The sequence below is a fragment of the Hypanus sabinus genome, chromosome 28, assembly GCF_030144855.1.
Source record: "Hypanus sabinus isolate sHypSab1 chromosome 28, sHypSab1.hap1, whole genome shotgun sequence".
In the NCBI taxonomy this organism is placed as follows: domain Eukaryota; kingdom Metazoa; phylum Chordata; class Chondrichthyes; order Myliobatiformes; family Dasyatidae; genus Hypanus; species Hypanus sabinus.
Genome location: NC_082733.1, coordinates 19,031,126 through 19,057,010, shown reverse-complemented (window position 1 = coordinate 19,057,010; position 25,885 = coordinate 19,031,126). Strand labels below are relative to the sequence as shown.

The following is a 25,885-nucleotide window of genomic DNA, read 5'->3' as shown; positions in this document are numbered from 1 at the left end:
AGCAAACAAACATTACATATAAAAGGTAAAGTGCTGGTGGTCCTGATATTTCCATGCTCTGGGGGAACGTCACGTGATGACGTAGGATCGAGACGTGGAAATCCAGCTCTCCCGTAAAAAAACAGTAAAATAATGTTTAAGTGAAGAAAAGTTAGTAAATACTTTTTAAAAATAACTTATAAACTACTCAGGATTGTCTTAAGATATGTCTCCTAAACAGAAGCACAAGAAAACTACTACTTTGAAGACAACACAAGTTGGGAAAGAAACAAGGCCAGCTGCCATGAAAGAGCCTCAGGCTCAAGTTCATTTTACCTCTGGTGATACAGAACAGGAAACTGCAGTAACATCAACCGTTTCCAAAAAAAAAGAGCAACTGGAATTACGCATGCGTGAAGGAAGGGGGATGTGCAAACACGAGCAACCCAAACTACAAATCCCAGCTATAATCAGAACTGAAAGTGAATATGAGGTGGAATCAGATTCTCTGGATAAATCAGACGAAGATGAAGAGACAAACAAAGAAGAACAACAGGAAAAGGTTGGAGGTGATATTGAAGACATAAAAAAATCTTTGGTGCAGATAATGCATGAATTAAAAGCATTAAAAGTAATAAAAATATGAAGATTATGTTTGATAAAATTATGAAAAGACAGGACAAAATGGACAAGAAAATTAAAAACTTGGAAGAAACAATGGGAGACACCATTGATAGAGTGAATAAAATGGAAGTTAATATTTCTGCCTGGACATCAGAAAGAAAACAGTTGTTGGAAAAAGTGGATGTACTTGAAAATTTTAACAGCAAAATAATATTAAGATTGTTGGACTTAAAGAAGGTATAGAGGGAGAGGATCCAATAATTTTTTTTTCAAAAATGGATTCTGGAAATTTTGGAAATGGAAGAAGGAACCCAGTTAATTGAAATTGAAAGGGCTCACAGAGCCTTAAGATCAAGACCTCAAGTTGATCAAAACCCACGATCAATCTTGATAAAATGCTTAAGATATCAAGATAAAAAAAAAGATCCTGAAGGCGGCTGCCCAACGTGCCAGAAAGAGAAACGGGCCATTGATGATAGAAGGGAAAACAATTCTTTTCAATCCTGATATAAGTTATGATCTTTTGAAGAGAAAGAAGGAATTTAACCCAGCAAAAGAAGTTCTATGGGAAAAGGGTTATAAATTTATATTGCGCCACCCAGCAACCCTGATAATTTTTTTGGATGACAGAAAAAGAAGATCTTTTACTGATTATCGGGATGCGGAGGAATTTGCACAAGAACTCCCAAATATTTGCTAACTACAGCCAAAGATTTAAAAGTGAAACAGATTAAAGATGAAGACAGGGACAGTGAATGGAGTTGATGGATGTTTAAGGACAGAAGAATATTTAAGTATATTCTTAATTATATGATACAGGGAGAGAAAGGTAAAAATTTGAGAAACATTAATCGGGAGTAGTGATACTACTTTTTCTTCTCTTATATATACTTTTTTATGTTACAGGGGAGCTGGGGGAACTTCGGACTGATTGCTATGGGATTCACGTGTGTAATCATGGCGATTGCCATGACCCGTACAACGGAGGGGGGTAATGTTGTGTTTTTTCTTTATTCACAACATTAGTAGGGGGGTATTTTGTTATCTTTTTTTTATAATCTATTTTTCTTTCATCTTTCTTTCTTTGCCTGGACAATCGGGGGGAGGGGGGGGGAAGACACATAGCAACACGGAGAATTTTAGAAAGACTCCCCAAGGTACTACGAAAGTTGAAAAGTTAGATATTACTATAGACTGGAATAACCCTGTTAAAAATAATGACTAATTTACTGATTTTTTTTAAGTTTTAATGCTAATGGGCTTAATGGACCAGTGAAAAGAAAAAGAATTTTAACATACATTAAGAAAATGAAAATAGATATAGCTTTTAGCTGCATTCCATTTGAAAAAATTACTTATAATTTAAGAGATAAATACGAAATATTTCTGAAAATTTGGCACCCTTATTTTCAAAAGATAGGATTAAATATATAGGTGCTCCGAAGATAAAATTATTGGTTATTTGGGGAAAGAAATAAATATATATACTAAAGCTATTTTGAATTCCATGGAGCATGTGGGGATCTTCCAATATCCAGGCCTTCTTTCTTTTTGTTTTCTCTTTCTACAGGGATATGTTAGGGGGGAGGGGTTAAGGGGAGGGGGGAAGGGTTGATAGTTTCTTTTTTCCTTCTGTAACCATTTGAAAATTCAATAAAAAAAATTTATATATTTCCATGCTCTGAACTGACAAATGTCAGCGGTTGAGTTTTAAAGCTCAGAGTGTTTCTTTTTAAAGACACAGAAGCAGAATTAGACCATTTGGCCTATCATGTTTGCTCTGCCATTTGTTCATGGCTGATTTATCATGTCCTTCAACCCCTTCTCCTGCCATTATTCCGTACCTTTGACCGTGTCTTTACTAATCGAGCACCTATCAACCTCTACCTTATGGATGGTGGAGGGGGTCAAGCTGGTTAGATGCTGCTATGATAGCGTTGCACTACTGTGCTGCCTCTCTGTCTGCCTGATCACATCCTCACCCTTCCCATAAACAGGCAGACTCCAGAGAAATTGGTGTTCGTCTTAATGGTGCAGATGGATTCTGGTCTACGTGGTTTTAAATGATGTGGCTACATCCATGATTATTTTCATCACCCAGTTTCTATATCATCCCCTGCTTTCAAGAAGCAAGACTGGAAACAGGCCAAAGGAATCATGATCCAGATCTATCTTGTGACTGCTAATTTTGTGAACCAGATTAAAGGGAGAAGGAACTTGGATTTATCCACAGCCTTCCGCATCATCTGGGTGTCCCAGAGCACTTCACTGCCAAGAAACTATTTTTGAAGTGCTGAAATGTGCAGCACGACTGCCAACCTGTGCATTGTGTTGCAAATACCCAGATATTCCTAATTTTATAAACGTCAGAAGAATGATCGATACAGGCTATTGGGCACCAAAAGCCATGCAAGATTTCCAAACACCCTCACGATACTGCGAGAAGGCATTCCCTTCTTTTCGAGCTACCAAGTGCAACGAGGAGATCAGCAGCATCTGGTCTCATACATGCAATGAGAATAAGGATGCAAATGCAGAGTGATGAAGTGCAGTCTTCTGAGAAGGCCTTGTAGCTTGCTGGGTTTGGCAAACTAACCCACTTTACGTTTCATGAACTGACGACCGAGAAATTATGAAGTTATAAAACAGAAGAATGCTCTGATTGCAACTAAGAGCCACGCATTTTCTCTTTCCTGTAATCCATATTTAGCTTTGTGTCAGTAAACTATTATTAAATGACTAAAATTATACATGTACCACTAGTAATTCTTTCTGTGAAGTCTCTGCCGTCTGCGCACTCAATGTTGCCAAATTTCAGCAAAGTTTTGCCTAAAACATTTTGTTAGATTAACTTTTTGTACACTAGCTGAAAGAAAGCTTTACGCCTTACATTCCATCTGGGAATCTTCCAACCTGATGGCATGAATATCGATTTTTTTCTTCCGATATCCAAATTCCACCCCCACCCCTGCCACTTCCTCTACTCCCCACCCTGACATTTACTTCTTCTCACCTTCCTATTACTTCTCCCTGGGTCTGCTCTTCCTTCTCTTTCTATGGTCCACTCTCCTATCAGATTCTTTCTTCTCTAGCCCTTGACCTTCCTCCACCCAGTTGGCTTCACCTCTCACCTTCCAACTAGCTTCTTTCCCTTCCCCTCACCTTCTGATTCCAGCATTTTATCCCTTCTTATTCTGGCCCAAATTGTCGACTCTTTCTTCATTTCCATAGATGTTGCCTGACCCGCTGAGGTCCTCCAGCATTTTGTGTATGTTGCTTTGGATTTCCAGCATCTGCAGAGTTTCTTATCTTTAATAATTTTGGTTTGAAGTGCAGTTGGTCTTTTGCAATATAAAATGTGAAGTAATGAAAATAAATTATTAATTCCTAAATAGTCCTTGATTGCAAATAGGTCATTACCTTGCAGCATACAAATCCTCATCGATGTAGGTAAGAATCTAATTTTTTTTTAGTCATTGCAATGTCTTATCACACAAGTTTCCTGTAACTGCCTGGCAACTAATAAAATATTAAAGTTCAAAGTAAATTTTATTATCAAATTTTATTACGTATATGTCACCATATACAACTCTGAAATTCATTTTCTTGTGGGCATACTCAACAAATCAATAGAATAGTAACTATTAGGGTCAATGGAATATCAACCAGTGCAGAAGACAATGCACTGTGCAAATGCAAATATAAATAAGTAGCAATAAATAACAATAACAATAAGTAGCAATAAGTAGCAATAAATAGCAATAACAATGCAAAGTCCTTGAAAGTAGCAATAAATAGCAATAACAATGCAAAGTCCTTGAAAGTGATTTCAATGGTTGTGGGAACATTTCAATGAAGAGGCCAGTGAGGTTGAGTTTGTTCATGAAACTGATGGTTGAGGGGTAATAACTATTCTTGAACCTGAGGGTGCAAGTCCTGAGGCTCTTGTACCTTCTATCAGAAAAGGTTTTTAGAGTTAATAGTTATAAATAATCACATTTGCCCATGGAAAGGCAGGAGGTATCTGTGTGAAGTACTTGGCATGCATGTGATGTCAGGAGGATGAGGTATGTGTCAGGATGTGTGTGATACGTGTAGAGGAGGATGAAGCTGTCCTTGTAAATGAGAACGTAGACCTGCAGAAAGTCAAAATGAAGTGGCAAGATATGAATAAGACTTAGAATGTCAAGAGGTTAAAGGTTTGGAGAGAGGTATGAGGAGTTAAAATTCAGCATAATAGGTGGGGGTAAGGGTAAGACAGGGAACAGTGTGGGAGCCAGAGGATGAGATTAACTAAACTCTGAGGGTGCATTTAAGTGGCAAGGGTTTGGAAATAAATTCACAGAGGAATAAAGACCACAGGCATAATAGGGAAGCAGGATCTAAACAAGTCAAGATCCAAATGAGCTAGCAAAGTAAAGCTTTGAGGCAGGTGAGAAGAACAACAGAGAAATTAACATTTTTGGTCATGAGTTGCTGTTGAGACATTCGTGGGCAAAGGGAACAGGGCAGTGGATGAGGACAATGGGAGAAAGGTGGATGGGAGGCAAGAAGGAGATGAAAAGAGGGAGGCAGGATTGCAGATGCTGGAATCGGGAACTAGGAGAACTCAGTGGGTCGAGCAGGATCAGTGGGGGAATGTTTCAGCCTTGATACAGATAGTAACGCTAACAATTCCTTCCCCTCCTAGTTGTCCCCACCTCCCATCTCACCAACAGATGCCGTTCCACCAGTGAGCCATTCCAGCAGGTTACTCTTTTAAACATTATCTGAAAGTAAGCCAGGTTGAGGATGGGTAGAACATGGGTTTTCAACCACTGGTCGGGACTGATCACCTATTTCTGCATCACATTTAGTCAGATTATGCCATCATACTATAAATAAGATACAATTTAGTGAAAACTTTGAGGGAACTTAAAAATGTGGTGCCCACAACTCTCCGTCCCAACACCATTCACCATCCTATCCTATTCTCACGTACATTGCTGAATCCTGCTCTACATCCCACTCTCCAAACTCGAAACCACGTGAAATTCTACGTGCTCTGTTTCTGCAGTTTTGAACTTGAAGCCTCGTCTGTACCCTGAAGTCAGACTGTCAGCCAACATGGCCCACATTCAAGGGTTCCCAACTTTTTTTTATGCCATGGACCAATGCATTAAGCAAGGTCTTAATTATTTATACCCCAAGAAGCAGTAGCATTGCTTGAAAAAAAAATGCTGCTTTTTTTCCAAAAACTGTTTGAACATGTGTTACTAAATCTACTCACTTTTGTTTGACTAAAGAAGGCATCACTACTATGTTAACCATTTCTGGGTGGTTTTGTATCACTTCAATAATTCCATCAAACACTTCCTAATAGAGTCTTACTTGGTCTTTGACAGAGTTCCCTGGTAGACGCCCATCAAGTGACATTCTCCAAGCATGCTGCTTTTACATGAATGCTTGAGTTTGTTGCTGTCACACATTACAGTACTTTGCATTGTTCAACTTGTTTCCAATAAGGTAACTTGTACTTTCTGTCTGACCTCAATACTCACCTTATGGTATCACCTCTGCCATCCTATTCCAATCAGCCTGACTCTACCCCAGTTCCCGCAACCTTTTCCTGCACCCTCCACTCACTGGCCTCCATTCTCACCAATAGCTCAAAATCTCCATTCGTTACCTTCCCATTTCCGAATGCCTCGGAGAGGGCACCAAATTTCTTGATCACTGTTGTTTATCTTAATTTTCTGCCCTTATATTCATTCTGTCCCCAGTCTGCTCCCATCCACCATTAAGGAAGGAGAGCAGAGAGATCAAGAAGAAGCAACAACTTCGAGAGGGGCAGAGAATGGATGGAAGGAGACAGAAGACCGGGAAGCAGGAACAGCATTATGCAATGTTAAGAACAGAGGTGAGACAAGAGGAAAATAACAGGCAATATAGCTACACTACTGGGTTTTGATAACACAATATTTTCGTTAATCAATACCATAACCTTGGCAAATATATTCAGTTAAGCCATCACAAACAAGGCTTCATCTTTTATTATCAGCACAATAATCTGAGTCGTGTGCAGTTACCATGGTGTTGTGCTAACCCGAACCGAACCAAGCTGAAACAGATAATGGACATTTTCCCTCCAACTGGGCTAAATCATAGTGAATAATCCCTAGGGTCAGCAGGAGCAAAGTGCTCACCCTTTCTGTAAGGCAGTGGTGCAAGTTTGCAGCAGAGAACCGACCCGAGCACTGCACTGATGCACAATGGAGATGCCTTAGAGGGCGTCTTTTTATTATTTTGGTTGCATTCACAAAAGATGAGTACGAAGAGCCCTAAAGGATCCACATATTAAAATATGCAGATGAGACCTGCTAGAAAGCAGCATTAAAATCACATTACACTAAACCACAAAATGAAAAAAAGAATCCCAGAGCACAAGTTGTGTTTTTGTGCGAAGTTTTCCAGCAGTTACATTATCGCTAAAGCCTTCTTGTAACTATCACTGGCAGTGAATATAATTACATCCTACCCACATCAAGCACGCCCACATCCAACCACAATGAAAAGAGCTGGCTTTCCGCAGGACCCAGCAAACAATGGAAAACAGAAAACCACCTGACATGCATCTCAGGAAAAAAAAAGATCTGTGTGTCCGACTAATAAAAGTGACAGCTTCAGAACAGAATGACAATCAAACCTCAGTCACTGAGAGACAAGGCCACACTGTGTGGAATTCTAGGTACAAGGGGAGTTCCACTGTGGGACTATAGTTCATTCAAGGTATCAGCCTTCTGAGGCAATAATTTAATGTTATTGTGCTCAATTAACGCACAGGTTAGTGTGTTGCCTTTTGTGAACTACTGACAGTTGTGTCGGTTGTCTGCAATATTTCATTTCCACTAATGTTTAACGATGACAAGGAAGACTAGGTGGACAGTGCTAAAGAGAAAGACTGAAGTTGTTGGGGAAGAGGTACCTTTTACATTGTGAGTGTGCACAACAGAGCAGTAGTCTGCTGAACAGGCAGTTTATGATCTATTATAAGAGCAACAGACCTTACAGCAACAGAAATAAATCCACCTTCAACATGAACCTTTGCATTGAGTTTTACCTCCACCGAAAACAAAACCATGATTAAATATATAAGATCGTCTGCGGTTATTTAAAATGTGGCAAAGGAACAGGAGGAAGTCATTCACCATCTCAAGCCTGCTCTGCCATTCAAAACGGTCGTGGCTAACCTCAGCCTTGATTCTGCAACCAAAACCAAAAGAATCACCAATCTGAGTGTGAGCTTTTCAACTGATCCTCAGGTGTTCAACCTGACTTGAACAGACCAGGCCACAACTGGCTCGGAGCACTTCCTGGCAGAGGGATGTCATTCAGAACACAATTAAACAGGCTAATGTGCATTAGTAGTTCCAACTTTGGGAAGTTAAGGTGGAGCATCAACCTTGGGCATGATTAATGCTACAACTCTGTTATCAGACTCTTGAATTGACCTTTTATGCTAAAAAAAATGAGTTCATGATCCTCCTTTCTACCCCATCAGCCTTTGCAATTTATTTGTTACATGCACTGCATTTTCTCTAACTTTTTTCTGTTTTCCTATTCACTTCCTCAAAACAGTAATGCTTGGAACGATCATTCCAGATGACACATGAACAAAAGTTTTTCAATATATCTCAGTGAACATGAAACTAATAAATTAATTCTAATTTCTCAATCCTAAAACCTTCAGATCTTGTCTGATCTACTGTCTGATAAACTTGAAATCTTGTTCTCATTATCTACCTATTTGTGGCCCTTATACTTTATTTATCCACCTGCATTGCACTATCCCTTGTCACTTTTAACACCATATTCTGTATTCTATTACTACTTTTCCTATTTTACTATCTTAACATATTTAATGTTTTGAAATTATCTCTGTGGGTGGCATGCAAACCGAAGCTCATAAATGTATCGTGTTACAGATGTCAATAATAAACCGATTTCAACTCCTCAGTCTTACAATCACGAGGGCTCAGCTTGGCTCTCTTTAATCTTCTTCATTCCAGATTTTAATCAATCTCTGGATTTCCTTCCTGAAATTTCTCTGTCTTTCTCCCATCTTAAAATCAACTTCCTTCACTAATCTTGCGATCATTTTCCCTAATATCTTAAGTAGTTTGGAGTCAACTTTGCACACTAAGTGATATCTGGCTATGTTATGAATGCAATAAGAAGGCGAGTTATTGCTGTTCTACTTGGTGTGCCATTGTGATTTATTTCTCACTGGGGTAGATGATGTCATGCTCCCTGGAGTTAAACATTCAGCCTCTTTTTCTTCCTCTGAAGTTTTATGGTGGTTGGCAAACAGGTTTAAGGTGCATTATCTCAGGGTTATATATGGTGATGTATACATACCTTAATAATAAAATTTCCTTTGTACCATCACCTTCTGAACTGGAGTGTGGGTCAGGATACCTAAATCCTATATATTTATATTTGTATCAAATTCTACTAAAAAAAAGACCTGCATTCTTAAGGAACTGCACTATTTGCTTAAAGCAAAAAACCTGTGATTCTTTTCTGTAAAATATTGCTAATGTTAAATTGTATTTTATTCTGTAATAACTTTAAAATCAACCATCCCCCTCTCTTGATTATATCTTAAGCACCTCATCAAGCCTTTTCTGTTCTTTATCTCACACAGTGAGCTGTAATTTGGCTTAGTTGAGGTATGTATCACCTGGAAGATTTAGATAAAGTGGATATGGAGAGGATGTTTCCTACAGTAGTGGAGTATAGGTCCGGACAGCATAGCCTCAGAATAGAAGGACGTCCTTTTAGAACTGAGATAGGAAGAAATTCCTTTAGCCCAAGGGCGGTAAATCTGTGGAATTCATTGTCACAGATGGCTGTGGAGGCCAAATCATTGGGCATATTTAAAGCAGAGTTTGATAAATTCCTGATTAATAAGGGTGTCAAAGGTCACAGGGGAGAAGGCAAGAGAATGGAGTTGAGAGGAATTATAAATCAGCCAATGTGGAATGGCAGAGCAGACTCAATGGACTGAATCGCCTAACTCTGTTCCAATGTCTTTTGGTCTTATAAGTGGTGTGAACTCACAGTGGATAACCGGTGCCCATAACTCAGCAGTAGGATGTCACACTTTGATGTTGCACTGAATAAAAAGGGACGTTCCTACATCTAAAGTCTCTGGTAAACTGGCACAAGGGTGATAGTTTAAGAATCAAACATTTTTTACATTTCTTAAATATAGCCCACTAATACAGCAAAATTGTTAAAACAAATAGTTGTTTTGTTTAAATAAAACTGTCATCTCCTGAGAGCTGATTTTAGAATTGCATTACAGGTTCCTAGCAAGTTACTGGCACAAGTTTTAGACACAGGAAACTCTTCAGGTGCTGGAACATACACAGAAAGGTTCATTACTAGTCCTGATAAAGGTTATCGGCCAGGACAGTCAACTGTTTATTTCCCTCCATAGATGTTCCCAGACCTGCTGAGTTCCTCCAGCAGTCTGTCACTTAACAGCTCATGATCATTAACCTGCATTTCTAGAATGACTTCCCATTTGACTGAAGTTGCAAAAACAGTCTCTAACATAGAGTAGAAAACTTTAAAGCATGTAACAAATTATAATCTATTTACAGATTGCTAATATCAAAATCTATTGGGACTGGAAGACCTGACAAGGAGGGGCACCATCACCATTTCTCAATTGTTCAGGTGCTGATGAAATATAGAGTCATAGAAAATTACACCTGAGAAATAGGCCCTTTGGCCCATCTAGTCCGTGCTGAACCAGTTAAACTGCTTACTCCCGTCGACCTGCACAGGAAGTATAGCTCCCCATACCCCTACCATCCATGTACCTATCCAAACTTCTCTTAAATGTTGAAGTCAAGCTTGCACACACCACTTGAGCTGACAGCTCATTCCACTCTCACAACCCTCTGAATGAAGAAATTGCACCTCATGTTCCCCTTAAACTTTTCACCTTTCATCCTTAACCCATAACCTCTGATTGTAGTTCCACCCAACTTCAGTGGAAAAAGACTGTTTGCATTTACCCTATCTACACCCCTCATTTTTTTGTACCTCTATCAAATCTCCTCTCAGTCTTTCAAGTTCTAAGGAAAAAATCCCAACCTATTCAATCTTCCAGACCCAGCAACATCCTTGTAAATTTTCTCTGTACTCTTTTAATGCTTGTTTGTATTAAATTCCATCTGCAATTTTTCAGCCTATTTTTCCAGCTGGTCCAGATCCCACTGCAAGACATGATAGACTTTCTTTCCGATCACTACATCCCCAATCTTAGTGTCCTCCTCAAAATCAATCACATAATCATCCAGATCATTGACAAAGACGACCACCAACAACAGACCCAGCACAGATCCCTCTGGAAGTCCACTATTCACAGGCCTCCAGTCAGAGAGGCAACCATCTACTACCACTCTCTGGCCTCTCCCACAAAGCCAATATCTAATCCAATTTACTACCTCATCTTGAATGTCAAGTAACTGAAACTTCTTCACCAGCCTCCCACGTGGGACTTTGTCAATTGCTGTACTAAAAGCCCATGTAGGCAACATCCACAGCCTTGCATTCATCAACTTTCCTGGTAATTTCCTCAATAAACGCTCCTAAATTGGTTAGATGTGACCTACCATGCACAAATCCTTGTCCATCCTGACTATCCTTGTCTATGCAAGTACTTATATATCTTTACCACTACTGATATCAGGCTCAGCGGCCTATAAATTCCTGGTTATTTTTAAAGCCTTACTTGAGCAGTGGAAGGACATAGGCTATCCTCCAATCCTCTCGTACCTCACCTGCTGCTAAAGATGATTTAAATATCTCTGCTCAGGCCCTGGAAATTTCTGCCTCCCGCAGGGTCTGAGGGAGTACTTTGTCAGGCCCTTGCGATTTATCCACCCTAATTTGCCTCAGGACAGCAAACACCTCCTCCACTGTAATCTGTGTATAGGGTCGCTGCTACATTGCCTCATGCAAATGGACTCTGCGTCCATCTCCTGAGTAAATACAGATGCAAAAAAAAATATTTAAGATGTGTCGCCCACCTCTTAGTAATAATTGTAGCTTTCATTGGGGCAGAGCCTTTCTCACTTAGCCTAACGCTTTTCCAATGACCAATGGTGTTTCACCTCTTTCCGAGCACTGTATTATTTCCACTTTATTTTCAATCGTGTTCGTGATTATTTTCATGAACAGAAACACTGCAGGTTCAGATATCTACCGCCCGGTCTTAATGTCCACAGCACTGAGACAGGTTAAATAAGGGACTTCAGTATCTGCGAATTTTGGTAACCACAAACGGTCCCGGAACCAATCCCTCGCGTATAAAGAGGGCAGACTGTATATTATTTCTGAGTTTGCGTGATTTTTAATCTATTCAATGTACATATACTGTAATTTATTTATTTATTTTCTTCTATATAATGTATTGCATGGAATTACTGCTGCTAAGTTAACAAATTTCTCGATACATGCCGGTGATAATACACCTGATTCTGATTTACCTGCATAAGGAAGGGTGCACATTGGTATAGATGGTGGCTTGTTTCTATGCTGTAACTCTTTGATTCTACTTCGCACATCTTTCTTCTAGCTCTTCCTGACTTAGATGGAAATCTTCAGATGTTCACAAGCAGGACTTTGTTGCGTGTGACTGGTCTGGTGCTTGTTAATGCTATGTAGACCCTCTGGTTTTGTTCTTATTGTGATTTGATGTGGCAGTGTGATTTAACTGAATGCACTGATGACCATTAAGAAGACAATTAAGTACAAGGAACTTTTTTAGAAATCCAAATAAATATCTGTTAGTATAAATGTGAACACTTTAGCTTTAACAAAATAACTATTATAACTAATTAGTTTGAAATGGCCTTAGTGCTGTTGAAGAGCGGGAAAACTTTGAGTGATAAGTTCACAGCAATAGAAGCACTTAAAATTGACAAGAGTAACACTGAACTAATAGAAATGTATCCCAAGGAATACAAGGAATACAAAAACAGATGGGGAATGATGAGGTAATTTCAATCTTGAATGCCGCATTCTGTATGAGAATTAGAGAGGGTGTAACACCATGTACCTATTCTGAGGAAATAGAAATCTGAAGAAAGGCTTGAGACATTTTTCTTTCATTCATATCATGGGTAATAAAGATTTTTTAAAAATTATGGGTAAGGTTGAATCGGGCTGTTCCTATTGTTTGGGAGCAATGGAGATATTGTTAAGGGTGAAGGGGGAAAAGTTTAAAGGGAACATTGGGGGGGGGTCTTCTTCATGCAGAGAGTGTTGGGATTGTGGAATGAGCTGCCAGATGAAGTGGTGAATGGGGTCTCACTTTTGATATTTAAGAAAAACCTGGACAGGTATATGGATGAGAGGGGTATGGAGGGATATGGCCCAGGTGCAGGTCAGTGAGACTAGGCAGAAAAATGGTTCAGCACAGCCAAGAAGGGCCAAAAGGCCTGTTTCTGTGCTGCAATGTTCTATGGTTCTATGGTTCTTTTGGCTCCACAAATGGATTTCCATTCGGCTCTTCCAGAGGACCAATTTTGTCCCTTACAATCCTTTTGCTCTTACAATATCTGTAGAATCCCTTAAGATTCTCCTGCACTGTCTGCTACAACAACCTCATGCTTTCTTTTAGCCCTCTTGATTTCTTTCTTAAGCGTTCTCTTGCATTTCTTATACTTAAGCACCCAGTTTGTTCCTACCTGCTATATACCTCCTTTATTTTCTTAACCAGGGCCACACTATGTCTTGAAAACCAACGTTCCACACACCTGTTTTCTTTACCTTTTATTCTGACAGGCACAGACAAGCTTTCTGCCATCAAAATTTCCCTTTAGAAGGCCTCCCACTTACCAAGTTCACTTTTGCCAGACATCAGCCTGTCCCTATCCACACTTGCCAGACCCTTTCTGATACCATCAAAATTGGCCTTTCTCCAATTTATAATCTAAACCTGCGGACCAGACCTATCTTGTTGCATCCTTGTGAACTTCCTCTGAACCCTCTCCAATGCCAAATTTATTCCTCTAAACTTGCAGTTAGTTTGCGGGGGGGGGGGGGTGATCTGTAATATAGCCCCATTAACATGGTCATACATTTCTTATTCCACAGCTTCACCAATAATGCCTCACCAGACGAGTTCTCCAGTCTATCTTGATGGAGTACTGCTGTTACATTTTCCCTGACTATTAACACCACCCCTCCTTCTTCAATCTCTCCCACTCTGTTATATCTAAAACAACTGAACCCTGGAATACTAAGCTGCCAATCCTGCCCCTCCTGCAACCAAGTCTCACTAGTGGCTACAATATCATAATTACAGGTGTTAATCCATGCCCTGAGCTCATCTGCCTTTCCTACGATACTCCTTGCTTTGAAATATACACAGCTCAGGACATTAGTCGCACCGTGCTCTACCTTTTGGTTCCTGACGTTGCCTGGGGTCTAAACAACATTTGTCTCCACAAACTCTCCAATAACTGTTCTGGCACTGTGGAGCCAGTTCACAGTTGTAATGTTGGGAAAATGGAGCCAAAAGCACAGCAGTAACGTTATTAATGACAGTTGACTTGGTGGCATATTATAGGAAGTTAAATACTAGCCAGGATAATAATGCTGTAACCCACACACCAGTGCCTGATAAGTTTGTTAGACAATTCATAGACAAAGTATTTTCTGCTCATAGAAACATGAGAAAAGTCGGACAATATCTGAAGGAAGAGAAACACAATTAATGCTCCAGGTCTGGGATCCTTCCTCAGAACTTGGGGAAAGAAAGAAGATTAAGAGTTGATACGTAAAAGTTGGAAAAGTTAAATAAACTAGATTTTTGCACCATTCACTTCAACCACTTTAGAAACTCTCATCATGTGCATGTCATGACTATTCAAGCTAACTAAGGTTTGACACGTTCATGGTTGTTGAGCATCTACAACAGTGAATATGTACAACACCCAGTAGCAGAGGCAACCATGACACTTTGCAATCCAGGTTAGCTGACCACCAAAACAAGCTCTGGAAAACTATCCACCCCTAATTTTGTCAAAATATTGCCTTGCAACTTGCTAAGCATGTGGAATTGTGCTTGGTGATGGAGGATGTGCTACACAGTCTAGCACAAGGCAGCAGGCAGAAATACATCGACAGATGTAACGTGCAAAGTATCACAAGTCTGAATCTCAAGTGTGACAGCACCAGCCCCATGGCAGGTCCTGATCCCGCCACGTTGCAGGACCTTGCAAAATGCTAGGAGCTCGTAAAGCTGCCATTCCCAGTAGAGAAGGACACTGTTCTGGAGTGGCAGAGTATGGGAACAAGCACCATAGTTAGATCCGGACACTCATGGCAAGACTAACCTGCTGCTTGATAAGGTTAAGGTTGACCAGGTCTTGGCCTCAACATTTTCCTCCTGTTACAGAATACCATCAACTACCCATAGACCATAAGTCTGAATATTGAAACAGACAGTAGGCAATATTCCGACTCTGCAGTTCCCTGTGGCACAGAATTCCAAAGATACATGGCCATCAGAAAGAAGATGGTTTTCCTCCCCTACAAATCAAATGATGAACCTCTTATTCAGAAACTTTGCTCCCTAGTTCTGCCTTTTAGAAGCTATCTGGTAAGTCCTTCAGAGTTTTGTGTTTAAATAAAGTCATCTCTTACTCTTCTAAACTCCCTTGGTTATAGTTTCAACCCATTCATCTGTTTCCCATAGACTGCATGGGGCCATGCCAATGAATTCCTAGTCTACTGAGCTTAGAGCCTAGCATTTACACATATCCAAACTGTTGGCGTTAATATTCCAACTCATACTGCCCTACAATATTTTGACTGTAGTATTCCTAAATTCAAAAGTCAGGCTCACCTCAAACCACTGCTTAAAAATCTCACCTCTGAATCCGAAGCCTGCGGACTCCGGATACACACTAGGAATTTGAGCACAGAACCCAAGATGATACTCTCCAGAGGGAATTAAACTGAGGGTATCTCAGCAACATTAAACATTTGGAAGCCATATAGATAAGTGCATGGACAGGAGAGGCTCAGATGGCTATGGGCCAAACGTGGGCAGCTGGGACTAACTCACTGGGCAACACTGTCAGCATGGACAAGCTGGACTGAAGAACCTGCTTCAATGCTGTATGACCATCTCTCTGGTGATCAGCCCCATCAACATTTCAAAACAACCAGGGTTCTCACAGTCTCTTTGCCAAAATTTATTCTTCACCTAAAATATATATTTAAAAAAAAGCTGGCATTATCACATCATTGTTTACACATTGGCACTTATCCAATGCGTTATCATTCCTTCATGATCAGATCACTGCAAAAATACTCCTTGTTGAAAATTCTGATAATAAAGGTCAAATGTGGGCACAATTTGGGTCAACAAGTTGCTAGGTTTACAGCAAGTATCACATGTAGGTAAATTTTGACCCTTGGATGATGAAATGTGCAACTGTTCTCGTGTACCATTAGGGGTTAATTGGTCACATGGGTGTAAGTGGGTTGTACAGGCTCGTTGGGCCTGGAAGGACAGTTACCATGCTGTATCTCCAAATAAATAAAAGTCCTGCTATCGTGCTGCAAAAACAAAAGCTGTTCATTGCAAAGTCACTAAAGATTACATAGTTCACCATCCCCAAGGAGGCGACATCTATTAGTCCCAAGACATATTCCTCTAGCAGAGTGAGGCAAGAGGACCTCACGGAAGTTTGCATGCCTCCAGCGGCCCACCTCATTTCAGTGAGGTTCAGAAACTCCAGCTCCCCCTAACCAGGCAGATTTCTATTCCCTGAGCCTCTAACATCCCTTGAAACTGCAGAGGCGTGCGTGTTGCAGAAGCTTCAAGCAATGACTGGATGCCTGTGACCAGAATCCACTTGCATTTTGAAGAATCGATCACAAAAAAAAAACTGGAAGGATATCCAAGCAGCCTTTGTGGGCTAGCAGGGTCAGCGACCAAAGTTGGGAAATGTGCTTCTCTCAATGGACTTTTGAGCAGCTCGCACTAATTCCATCAATAAATCCATCGGCAAATCCAGAGCTTAAGTACTGGATTATGGACCCTCACCCAAGGTCCTTATTGTTCATCACTGACAAGTCCTGAGTCGATACTTTAGGTTGAAGCCTGAAGGTCAACCAGGAGTCCAAACTGAAGCCCAAAAGTCAATTGTGAATCCAGACCAAAAGTCAAGGCCCAATGGCTGGAAAAGCAAGGCTGCAAATCCCTGCAAGTTCTGGGGGGTGGGTTAGTATTCAAAAGTGCAATATCTGCGGATCCACACGCCTGCTGGAGGATGAAAAACAGCTTGGTTTGCTGCTGTAACTCTGTCAGTTGGCATGTTGTGTTTTGTTGTGCTGTGTGTTCTGCTGAGCACGATGAGCGTGCTGTGTTGGCACCGGAATGTGCGGCAACACTGACAGGTTACCCCCCAGCATACCCTTAGGTGTGTTGGTTGTTAGCACAAATGGCGTTTTTCACTGCATGTACATGTGATAAATAAATCTGAATCCAAATCTGACAATCAATCCTTGTGCCTGCAAGGAAAATTACTACGCTAATTCCCAGGAGTTCTTAGTAATTCCTTTTTGTAAGCATTTCATTCAAAATCCGTCTGAAACCCGGGATTATAACGAGGAGAGGAAGCCTTATGAATTCTCTCTATAAATAAAGGATCCATAAATATGTACACCATTTAACAGAGATCATTGTGTATTGAAGACACAGAGATTTACAGCAGGAAGATACTGTACTCAGCCTGAAGGCAGTGTTCTAATCTTCCTTTTGTTCTGTATTTGCTACCATTATTGAACAGAGCTCTGAACTTCTTGTTAAATGCAAACTAGAGAAAAGAAAAATACGACCTACCATGAAGGCTATTAAACTTCTCTGAACAGATTGCCACTCAAAACAGCTTTGGACATAACAGACTGTGCTCCATAAGGTCCTGGTGATATTCCGGACTCGTCTAAGATTCCTGGTTAACACCTGCAAACATCAAGCAAACACAATTGTCACGCAGCTGAGCAGGAGTCCTTGTAATGTCTAACAGCAGCATCTTGCTTCTCAAGCAATAGTGGGTCAATATGAAGAGTAGGCAGGAACAGAGTTTGGGGCTTTCCACACACCCATACTTCAATCGCTCTTTCACCCATTGGATGAAATGTTGAACTGGAACTTCTCACATCCCTTTGAAGGAGCAGTGCAGAATCCCTTCCATGTTTATCCAACGATCAATAAATCAACCAGATTATCAAGTCATTATCACACTGCTCATGGGAACTTGCTGTGTACAATACAACTGGTTGCATTTGTCCAATAAGTATTCCATGAGCTATGAAATTCACTGGGCATCAGAAGAGGAGTGATATAAATGCATGACAAAGAAACAGATGGCAGCCTGACCAATCTTGCCTCATTTCTCTGCACAACTTTAACAATAAGTCCCATGATCTGGGTGGCCATCAGGTGTGAACGTAAGCAGTGAAAATCCCTCCTGCAATTGAATACCTTAAAGTTTTTAACATTTCCTCATTAATCTTCCCTTCTCCATGTTTCGCACTTCTTGTTCTGGAAGGGAAGGAACAATTTGATTCCAAATATCCAACTTAAGCTTGGACCGAAGCCAGCAATGGTCAGTAGTGAAGATTTAAAGCAATGTTTTATGTCAGAATCACAAAAATAAAATCCCTTTATCTCTTACCGTAAAGACCAAACTCATTGACAAGGAGGCTATCCTTGGCATTTCTAGGCATTGGCAAGGAGGTTCTCCTTGGCACTTCTAGGCATTAGCAAGGAGGCTCTCATTGGCAATCCTTGACATTGGCAAGGTGGCTTTCCTTGGCTCTCTTTGGCATTGGCAAGGTAGCTCTCCTTTGCAATCCTTAGCATTGGCAAGGTGGGTTCGCCTTGGCATTGGAAAGGAGGCTCACTGTGGCAATCCCTGGCATTAGCAAGGTGGCTCTTTATGGCTCTTCTTGGCATTGGCAAGGAAGCTCGTTGGGATTTAAAATCAAACAATCATGACACTTCTGCATTATGTCGCAGAACCTTTAGGAAAGATGTCAAGGCCTTATTGTGAGAAACAGAAATTTAACAGAATGGTTCAAAATACAAAATGCTGTGAGTACAGTATTGTAATTAAGTTTCCTTCATCATTTTGAATGTTTCCACACATTAGACATATATATGCACAAAGCAGTTTTGACAACTACAAAGCTTGCGCTGGCTGCAAAATGGCTAGGTTACTTTTAGGGTCATTGTTGTTTCAATACATAATTCTGGATGTTGCCACTGCAGTTCAGGATTCTTCAGATCAGCAAAATAGGGCCTTCACAACTGAACCGTAGGCGTTCAGTGGCACTGGCCAGCAAGTTTTTGGGTGATTTCAAATTGGGACAGCCTGCAGATAATGAACACAGAGCTGAACTGAAGTTGCCCGGACTCTTTCTCATTCAATTTGTTTTTTAGATTCTGTGCTTTTCACTTCTTTTTTGGCTGCCATTTGCCTGATTTTTACTTTTTTTTGCACTGGTTTGCATGTTCTTCTTTGAATGGGTTCCATGGTTTTCTTTGTTTCGTGGCTGTCTGTGGGGAGATAAATCTCAGGGTTGTATACTGCAAAAAATATACTTTGAATCTTGAATCTTTTGAACATTTGGTCAAGAAAATAATTGATTTTAAGTTTAACTGGGCATGGAAAAGATGTTTTATACAGTTGCACTGCACAGAAACTGACCCTTTGGTCCACCAAGTACATGCTAACCTTTATGCTCATCCAGATTCTTGTCAAAGAATCTACGGCAGGAGTTCCCAACCTTGTTTTATGCCCAGAATCCCTACCACTAACCGAGGCAGACCTCAGGTTAGGAACCCCCAGTCTAGAGCGATGAGTTACTGATCAGTAACAAAGAAATCATCCGTTCAAGGCAGAGATGAAGTGAAAGCTTTTCTGGCAGAGGGTCGTGAGTCTATTGAATTCTCTTTTCCAAAGGATAACGGAAGCAGACTCCAAATACATTTTAAGACATTAGATAGAGTCTTGATAAATAAGGAGGTGAACAATACTGAAAATGGAAAGGAAGAATACAGAGCTGAGCTTACACTTAACTCTGCCATGGAGCAGAACGCTCAAGTGCCTGAGTGGTCAACTCTACTGCTATGATTTTAAATGGGGAACTAAAACAACTGGATATACTATTTTCTAAGATAAGTCTTTATTTGTGGTAATATTACTTTATAGAGTATGTGTGAATTACACGTATTGTTTTGTGCATCTTTGTCTAGTGGAACGTGATTTCATTAGGCAGTTTATGCATACATGGTTGCATGGCGATAAACATGAACTTGAACATCACAGGCACTGTTCTATAGGCATAGTTTTATCAATATATACTGTGGGGTAAGGTAATGGTGGGGACAGATCTTTCATTGTACTACACGGGGATACAGTACCAGTGGACATAATTCTGTCACCATGTAACACTGGGGTAGAGTACTGGTGGGTACAGGTCTGACATTGTATAATACGTCTATACTTTACTGTTTAAGTTCAAGTTTAATTGTCATTCATCTATACGCATGTATGCAGCCAAGCGAAACAGCGTTTCTCTGGAGCCAATGTACAAACATATATAGTTCGATAGCAGATAGAGACACAGAATAATATTAGCACAAGTCCCTGAGTGGCATGGCCTTACGATTGACAAAGACTGGTTGGTCCTGGAAAGCACTGATCTGTCACAGTACAACACAGTGAGACAGTACAACCTGAGGAAAACAGGAGATATATGCTTTCTGTGAGAAAGATGATAATAACTAGGCTTTAAAAAAAAATCCATTGCTTCCATGCACCTTTCTTAAATGGTTTGAACAGCTGGTGATAAAGTTTGGTTCTAAAACTAATAACGCAAACTTTCAAAAAAAGGGGGCAAAATTCAGGAGTTTGGCAGATCCTGTGTTATACACCCATTTTTTTCCTTTCATTTATTTAAGATTGTTATGTAATATTTACAGTTACAGGAGATAATCTGAAGCATTGAGCTTGATTCTGAGATCTTCTGTTTCCTAATGAGGTTTGATGAGGCCCAACTCAAGGCAACTCGCCAGCCATATCTATATCCTGATCACATCATAATTTTATTGGAAAAGATCTGAAGGTCTTTGGGTGAAAGATGTAGACATACAGTACATTATAAGATTACTTGAATAGACATTCCAAAAAGATGACAGAAGGTCAAAGGACTGAATGGTTTCCTTCTGAGCTATTTCCTTGCATGGTACAAAGTAGAGTAAGAATGAGACCAAAGGGAAGAATTCTGGTCACACATTAAGAATGTCTTTGTAATTCTCTGAAAACAAACAAAAGTAAAATACAGAAGGTGAATATTTCTGCATCTTCCCTGCAACTATTACTTGATCCATACTTTCCTCTTTTAGCATTAATGCTCAAGTATTACTTTATTTTAGAGATACGGAACAGAATAGGCCCTACCAACTTGTGACACCTAGCAATCCTCAACAACTCCCAATTTAACCTTAGCCTAATCACAGGGCAATTTACAATGACATATTACCATACTGATCCCAATTTCCCTCGGGATCAATAAAGTATGCCTGCCTGTCTGTCTGTCTGTCAGTACATCTTTAGACTGTGGGAGGAAGCTTGAGCATCTGAGGAAAACCCACACGTACTGGAGGCAAACACAAGGAAATCTGCAGATGTTGGAAATTCAAGCAACACGCGCAGTAGGCCAGGCAGCATCTGTAGGGAGAAAAGCTGTCAACATTTCAAGCCTAGACCCTTCGTCAGGACTAACTGAAAGGAAAGATAGTAAGAGATTTGAAAGTAGGAGGGGGAGGGGAAAATGAGTACTGGAGGCAGATATGTACAAACTTTTACAGAGGATGCCGGGTTTGAACTCCGGACTTTGATGCCCAGAGCTGTAATAGTGTTGCGCTAACCACTATGCTACTGTGGCGCCCAACAGGGCCCTTGAAGCTATATAAATCTCTGATCACATTGTGTTCAAAGAAATGAGTGCTAAGCTGCCAATATATAAATTATAGTTGTTAGTCTTAAAAAGTTGAAATACCTTTTTTGAAAATTTAGGGTTTTCTTCTAATTTCCTTGATTCCTTTGGTTTAAAAGTTCTGAGGCTTGCTTTAATCTGAGAAAATTAAAAAAAAAACAAATATTGAAGCTTTACTCATCATTTTGGGTTATTCACAAGGAAATAAAAATCATGTAATGCTGAGTTAAACTCTGTACACTGAATATAAGACACAGTTTGGTTCTTGAACCACTGGCTATGCCGTAATCACTAAACTTTAGAAACAGCATGACCACTTGGATCACTTTGCACTAACATGGAGGTTTTTTGCTGTAAATATGTTCCTTCTTGTAAAAATTGTGCTTAATTTATTTTTTGTGTGATTCTCTGAGTCTATAATGCTGCTCTGAGTAAGTTTCTCTGTGTACTTGTGCATATATGAAAATAAACTCAACCTTGACTTTGAACTGTAGCTGGTCTAATTTTTGATTTGGAATACAGCTCAGGATGGGTGCACTGCACATCCAGCTCGCATACTTGGAACATATATTTCCTCTAAAGGACGAATAAGGTAAATTAATTTCCTTCCCACCGCCCATGAACAGATTTCATATTCAATAAGCTGGCATCCATTAGTCTCGCGAGACCATGGATCTGTGCCTGGAATGGTTTCCAGGGCCCAGGCCTGGGCAAGGTTGTATGGAAGAACAGCAATCACTCATGTAGCAAGTCTTCCCTCTCCACGCCACCAAGGGAAGGGCAAGATCCGATACAGCTTGACACCAGTGTCGTCGCAGGAGTTGCCAGAACGAGGTTGAAGACAATGTCAGACTGCCTTAGGGACTCCAGCTCAGGACTTCTGCTCAGGGTTTACTGCCGTAGCCTTTCCCATGAGTGGGTATGGCCACAAGGCAGCAGAGGTTTGAAATCAGAGTTTTCCCTCTCTTAGATGGACTGCCTTTGGAATGATTTTGAATGATTAGTAGTAACCATACAGCAATGGTTTAGCTGTCCCTCAGCTCTTATGATAATCTAATAGCAGCATGGTTTTTTAGAGATTCATGATGAAGATGGCAGAGTTTGTTAGTTAAAAACCGATACTTGCACCCAGCTGGAAGCCCAAGAAGAGTTTATTCGTCAAGAATATGTGGATTTACTCTCAGTGGCCATTTCATTAGGCACACCTGTACACCTTCTCATTAATGCAAATATCTAATGAGCCAATCATGTGGCAGCAGCTCAATGCAAGAAGTCAAGAATGGTCAAGAAGTTCAGTTGTTGTTCAAACCAAACATCAGGATGGGGATCTACGCCAGCCACTTTGAACGTGGAATGATTATTGGTGCCAGATGGGGTGGGTTAAGTATCTCAGAGACTGCTGGTCTCCTGGAATTTTCACGCACAACTGTCTCTAGAAATTACAGAGAATGATGAGAGAAAGAAAATAAACTATCCCATGACAGCATTTTCTGTGGGTGAAAATGCCTTGCTAATGAGAGAGGTCAGAGGAGAACAGCCAGACTGGTTCAAGCAGTGAGGAAGGCGACAGTAACTTAAATAATCACGCATTACCACACTGGTGTGCAGAATCTCTGAATGCACAACAGGTCAAACCTTAAAGTGGATGGGCTACAGCAGCAGAAGATCACACTGGGGTTCCACTCCTGCACCTAATAAAATGGCCACTGAGTGTTTTGCTCTGTACTGTTAACATGGGAGCAGGAGAGTCAGCTCCTCGGGCCTGTGCAACCAATGATCTGGACCACAGCTTTGTCAGACCTGTAGCATATCCTTTAGAGCTACCAATGATATTGGGTACCAGGAAGGTACGGAGACTTGGACCCTGCATTGGTCCCATGCACCAAATCTGTCCATTACATTCACTCCATGTGGTAAACCTGGGCATTTTAATCTTCATTACTGCAGGAACTAGGTCTTTTCACTAAATGGCCACTAAAGCAAATTAAACAGAAAATGCTTATAATCAAAAACGGCTACTAAACGACCTACAGAGTCAGAATAATCCACACCGTGCTTACTCACCGGGTTAGAGATAATGTCCATCTGTAAGTAAAGAACTCCCTTTTCTCGTTGTCCCAGCTTCCTGTTCTTCAGTACGTATCCAGTCCTGTGACCATTCCTGACCTAGAGTCACAAAGCAGAACATTCTGTGGAGTCGAGACTTAACCACGAAACCTCACAAGGCCTCCTCAGCCCCAGCAGGAGAATGGCAAGTCATCTGGTTACTGGTCAACTGCACTTTTACACTCAAAGCATTTTGAGTAAAGCTGAAGCTGCTTTGTGTCAATGTCAAGTTAAGATTACAAGGATAATAAGAAAGCTCTAGCTGATCACTTCCTCCAAAATCCACTCTACTTTGTTTCAGGGTCTCAAACTGTATTAGCATTATAATTATTGAAAAGGGTTTCACACAGCTTAACAACTACACCTCCAAGAGGACCGCAACCTTGTCGTCGGGTTTGGAGGGATGTGTGCCTTGATGACCTAGAGACCTGTGTTAGGGCCTAGTGCTTTGGCTCTTGGTAGGGTCACCCATGCCAAAGAGGTCAAAAGTCAGAGGTCAGACTAAGAGTGGTCTACCAGTCCTCTGGGTTGGGGGTTTCAGCTCAGGGCTAACAACCCTTACTGGTCAAAACATAATTGTTACAGAAACAGCAATGCAGACTATGGAGGACCTTCATTACTGTCCTAAACACCAGTGGAGTAACAGGCAGTAACTAACTAACAATCATAGCCATGTACAGAGATGGAAAATGAAACTATAAAACCTTGGCAAAGGAGATCCTGAAACTTAATCCACTATGTGCCTCAAACAATAGAACCTGAGGTTTTCTCGAGGTTTATTGCTTCAGTAGGAAGGTCCAGTAGCAGGAATTGCAATGTACTTCCTCATATGTTTAGTCTGACTGACCCTACTTTAACACCATATTTCACATGCGAATGTGATTAGATCCTGCACCCCCATCTTCCTAACATAAGGTTCCTTTCTTTAAATTTATAACTACTGTTTATTTGTTGACCACTGAAAAAGGAATATTGTCAACTGAGAGAAAGACAGATGCTCACTCTTTAGAAATGTTTAGCATGTACCTAATCCAAGGGGATGTATTTTCTTGTTCTGATTTTACAGTTGTTAAATTGTGTTGACTATTGCCTCGTAAATGCAACCTTGTTAGAAACTTCGCAAGATTATAAATCCCCAGGGTCTCATTATAGTCAATAGAGTGGCTTAAATGATTGATAGGGTGGTTCTCTCATGTTACAAGCTCATAGCAAGCACCAATATAATTTCAACATATTTAGCCTTTCCAGGTAATTGTAATAGCAAGGTTTGATTGCTTGCTGACAGTTTATAATGAGCTTCGTCTAGTCTCTTTATTCTACATTCCATCACGAATATGTATGTACTGAAATTCCACAAGTGCGATTTCATAACATGGTCCAAACACAATCTCTAGAGCGACTCTCTTGCTGTAGGCAGACAGGTCCAGTACTCTTTCCGTTCCATTTCAAGCATGGTCCTTCCTCTCTCTCCCTCCCATCACCACCAATGTGATGCTATAATAAACGTAAGTCGAGCAGGTTTCGTTCTGACCAGTCAGAATAAAGGCCATTTCTAATCTTGTCCTAAAATAATTAGGTGGCAGTAACTCACTCCACAGGAAAGAATAGATTTAATCTTAACAGCTCATCTGTAGCATGTCAAGCCCAATGGTTCTGACACAGCTTCAGTTCACCTTGCACTACATTGTCATTGAGATGTAATACAGTTTGTCCAGAGTGAACAAAATATGCAGCTGATACCTCCAGACCAACACACACAAAATGTGGAGGAACGTAGCAAGTCAGGCAGCATCTATGGAGGGGAATAAACAGACGACATTTTGGGCTGAGACCCTTCCTTGGGTCTAGAAAGGAAGGGAGCAGAAGCCAGGATAAAATGATGGGAGAGGGGAAGCAGTACCAGCTAGCAGGAGATAGGCGAGGCCAGGTAAGGGAGAAGGAGGGTGCTTTGGGGAGGGGGAAAGAAGTAAGAAGCTAGGAGGGGATAGGTAAAAGAGATATATGGCTGAAGAAGAAGGAATCTGATAGGAGAATAAGATAGGTGCTAATATGTTTGAAATATTATTGAATTTGTTCATAGGATGTCATGCTG

At 40.6% G+C, this 25,885-nt stretch overlaps 1 protein-coding gene across 7 annotated transcripts in view; it reads right to left on the bottom strand.

The window, feature by feature from the left end:
• LOC132382466 (multiple C2 and transmembrane domain-containing protein 2-like) overlaps positions 1 to 25,885 on the bottom strand; it is a 430,775-nt gene that overhangs the window by 139,037 nt on the left and 265,853 nt on the right. For 5 of the 7 annotated variants that reach the window (XM_059952696.1, XM_059952689.1, XM_059952690.1 and 2 more), the window contains exons 15-17: positions 23,752 to 23,853; positions 21,751 to 21,825; positions 17,525 to 17,644 (exon numbers count right to left, since the gene is read on the bottom strand). In XM_059952696.1, coding sequence (XP_059808679.1) covers positions 17,525 to 17,644; positions 21,751 to 21,825; positions 23,752 to 23,853 — 297 coding nt within the window. The remainder of the gene's footprint in view (positions 1 to 17,524; positions 17,645 to 21,750; positions 21,826 to 23,751; positions 23,854 to 25,885) is intronic. The other 2 variants (XM_059952695.1, XM_059952694.1) reach the window with 2 other exon arrangements.